We start from the raw sequence: 4021 nt of genomic DNA on the forward strand, positions 1-4021 counted from the left end.
GCAGCGTGGTTATGCATGGTGTTGCTAGTTCCTGTATTCATAGCAACAAACCACCGTCTACCATCTCCATCCAGTTGTTTTGGGTAAATGTATACAATGTGGCAGCAACATGAACCACTTGGTTGGAGAGCCATGGTAGGATGCTCCTCACAACGGTTTATCTTTTGTTTGGTTGAAACAATATAATTGCATCCTTCTCCTGCACATATTTTGACCCCAGAACAGTAGGATCTGTTCATCAAAAGAGTTTTGCTTATTCCATCCAGATTTACTTCTAATTCCTTAACTGTTGCCTGGCTTCGAGACAGCTGAAGGCAATGAAGCAGATAGTGAGGATCAGAGGTGGCATGTGGGGAATTCTACACTTCAGGGAAGTACAAACAAATCTCACTCTCTGTTGATGCTGTACCAAACCCAAGGAATTTTAACTGGTCTGCGTCACCTGGTTGCCACATCTACTTTTCAAAAATGTTCATCAACCTAGGCTTCACCTGCATTCTTCTTGCTTGCGAGCTCTTTGTTGGACTAATTGTGATATCCTGTGAACTGGCCAGTATCTTTTCGATCACAGTACAAGATGGATTCAATGACATCACTTGTGTAGGCCTTTCTAAATGGTCTTCTCCTTTAGGGGAAACCATGTATCGACTATGTACTTCATAATGGTTTTCAAAAGGTCAAAATGTGAAAGAAAGATCTAGTAGGCAGAGATGAACAGCAACGTATAATACTTTGCACCATGAAAAGCTTGATATTGGAGTATCTGTTATCACCATACCACAACCCCAAGGTACGAGTTCATTATCTATAGACTCCAGGCACTTACATATATATGGACTTGTTGATTTCATCAAAACACCTACTAACAAAGTTTTAGTTACAGTGCTCAACCCTGCATTGTGAAGCTGTTGCACAGCAGACAGTAGTGTGCACAGGTAGTCCTTAATATCACAGCACTCTTCACAAAGCATATCTGATGCCTTACATATCATGCATAGAGGACTATTCGATACAAAGCAGGTGGGAGGTTCTGTATCACCTGCACCTCCATAATAAAATGAGAGAGCCCAAGACAAACATTTACCGTGATAAACACTGTAAATAAATCGCCAAGCTTCAACATAATTACGAATCATCTCACGCTTCTTATCTTCATGTGTCTCCTTGTCATCCCCATCTATTGCACGGTCAAGTGCTTCCTTGATCCACAAACCTAAACGTTTGTCATCAACACATTCATTGAAGTAAAGAAAAGCATTTGCTACCATGCCATCTTTTCTGCCAGCATGGCCAAACTCCTGTAAAAGAACACCTAGATTCCTTGGACAACCAATTCTGATAACTTGAGTATTTCTAGGATTATCAACGCCCAATTCGTAAGACTCAGTTGCCACCAGCACAGAAGCATCCCCCTTTAAGAGTCTTTCCTCTACTGAAACTCTTTCTTCAAATCGCACATTACCTGTGTACTTCAATGCAGTAGTCTTATTCTTTTTCAGCAATTCAGTCATCTGTTCAACATCACTTACAAAGTCTAGGTACACTACAGTAACATTCGAATCTAGAACTTCTACGATGTCTTGTGCAGTTCTTGACCAAGATGATGACTCGATTGATAGTGAATCACTATTATCCCTTTCAGCATCATCTACTGAATCTATCTCGGCATCATCATCTAATGCAAGAGGCTTTTGTCTTTTGTATCGTCTTAAATGCAACATGAGGTTTTTCCGATGTACACCTTCAGTTAGTACAACACAGTTATCGCTGTGTAAAAAATCTGCTTGAAGAATTTGTATTTGATCTTCCGTCAGAGTAGCAGACATTGCAAGGAGCTTACACTCCAATTGTCTCAACCTTTTAATGCCATCAAATGCTGGTCGATATGATGGCAATCTATCTAAAATCTTGTGGGCTTCGTCCAACACTATGAGATGCAAATCATCTACTTTGTCTTTTAATGCACTAAACTGACCGATGGTTGCCTGGTAGCGTCCATTTGCTGGTGTCCCAAATAAATATTCAGGGGTGCAAAATGCAATGAGAGGCCTCTCACTATCACATGGGTTCCTTAACACTTTGCGAAAATTCATTTGGCTGTTTTTTCCTGCAGCACCGCCAAGTGCAAATGCATCTATACCCTTTAATTTCAAATTTTGAATTTGGTTTGTAATAACTGCTATCATTGGCTCAATAACTAATGTTATTTTACCAGGGTTCATAAGGGCTGATGCAACGTAACAGAGAGATTTAATTACCAGAACCTGTCGGCTGCACAACAATGACATCTTTTCCACCCTGCAATGCTTCAATAGCAGCTACTTGAAAATTTTTGTATTGTGCCACCTTCAGTTTAGATTTTAGTGATTCTAATTCTGTTATAACGCAAGGAGCCAATGATGGTTGTGAGCTGTGAGGAGAGATAGAATTGCTTGGTGCTTCATGTGACTGTTGAGACTGATAAGTACTAGCACCAAAATCAGTAATATCCGCATCTGGCTAGTTATCACTATCAGGGCAATCATGCCCACCATTCTCTTGCCTCGCATCAAAGAAGTCTTCTAAAACTTTCAATACTGCTAGTGCATTAGGCCTTGCTTCTGGATCCTGCAACCAACACTCTTTGATTAAGCCAGAAAGTGTTGTGTCTACATTTGTGGGAAACACAGGCCGTAACCCATGCCGAACATTGTCAATTAATGCCATAGAAACATTGCACCACGCAGGCTTGAAGCATACTAGCTCATAGGCAAGTATGGAAAACACATATAATTATGTCAGAAGCCTTGGTAGGTCTCAGTGGAAATGCACCATTTGAAAGCAATTCTGGTGACATGTAACCAGGTGTCATTAATTGCTTCATCATAGTAGAATGAGAAGAACGTTGTGGGGCTGTTGGAACATTAGCATAGTCAGTAAGCTTTAAAAAAACTCATCACGATGTAACCCATTTACCAAAACATTTGATGGCTTAATATCTCCATGTATTATGCCATTACTGTGGAGAAAGCCAACCCCCTCACTGATGTCAGTCAGCGCAATAATTGATAAATCAAGAGGCATCTCATATCCATAAATAACCATTAAGTCTTCAAGTGAATGCACAACCTAATCTCCTAGTTTCTTTTCACAAAGCTCCATAGTTACATAGCCAGACTGGGGGCAGAGACCATATATGTTGGCTACTTTAGGATGATCATGCATGAGCAAATATTGCTCGTATGACTTTACAAGTGAACTAGCTTGGCTATAAGAATAACCCTTCAACTTCTTAACAACAAATTCTCTACAATTCATTGTACCTACGTACACTCTACTGCTTGCACCATCTCCTACCTCATTCGTTAGTGATACAGTTATATTTCCCTCCATATTATATGGGCTTTCCCACACAAATGACGTGTGTGATGGCAGAGTCACATTGATCCTTCTGGGTCACTTCTTTGGTGGCTCCATTGCTAAGGGGAGAAAAGTGATCATCACTAGTGGTGCTCCACAGCAATACTACCCAATCTCTGTAAGCATACCGTACCTCGAATTGCCGTTTATGCCGGCCGTCAGAACAAGCGTAAGAATTCTCTATAAATCAGATGCTGAAGTAGATACCCACAATGAAATCTATAATGTTGGTATTATCACAGTACAGTAACAAAGTTTCACATTTCACTTACCAGTTTGGTGGCATGGTCCAAAGGAATGCGCGCGAAAACTGCACGTGCGAAAGAATAAAACCTGAGGTAAAACCCCCAAATGAATGCTAAATATTACGTTTTGAACAAAATCACGGAGTTGCAGCTGATTTACTCACAGCATTAACATGGTTCCGTACAGAAACATATTAACTTCGTTGGATATACCGCAATCTAAGGTACGCCAATGTGTTAAAGGTTTTAAGGGAGCAACATTTCCCCCTTCTTTTTCGACGTGTGATATCAATGGTTTTTATCACTCGTAGGTATTCTTGCTGCCATTTTGATGTTTGATACTAAAGGTTTTAAGCAATGGTGTCTGATAAATCCAC

General features: G+C 40.3%; 1 protein-coding gene across 1 annotated transcript; it reads right to left on the minus strand.

Annotated features, from left to right (window-relative positions):
* Positions 1-455: 455 nt before the first annotated feature.
* Positions 456-2288, minus strand: LOC136259459 (uncharacterized). Its single transcript, XM_066052944.1, has 2 exons — positions 1130-2288; positions 456-625 (listed from the first exon to the last, which is right to left on the minus strand). The coding sequence occupies exons 1-2, from the start codon at positions 2286-2288 to the stop codon at positions 456-458; spliced, it is 1329 nt and encodes a 442-aa protein (XP_065909016.1).
* Between the last annotated feature and the right edge of the window lie 1733 nt (positions 2289-4021).

The sequence above is a fragment of the Dysidea avara genome, chromosome 6 (genome assembly GCF_963678975.1).
Source record: "Dysidea avara chromosome 6, odDysAvar1.4, whole genome shotgun sequence".
NCBI classification, from domain to species: domain Eukaryota; kingdom Metazoa; phylum Porifera; class Demospongiae; order Dictyoceratida; family Dysideidae; genus Dysidea; species Dysidea avara.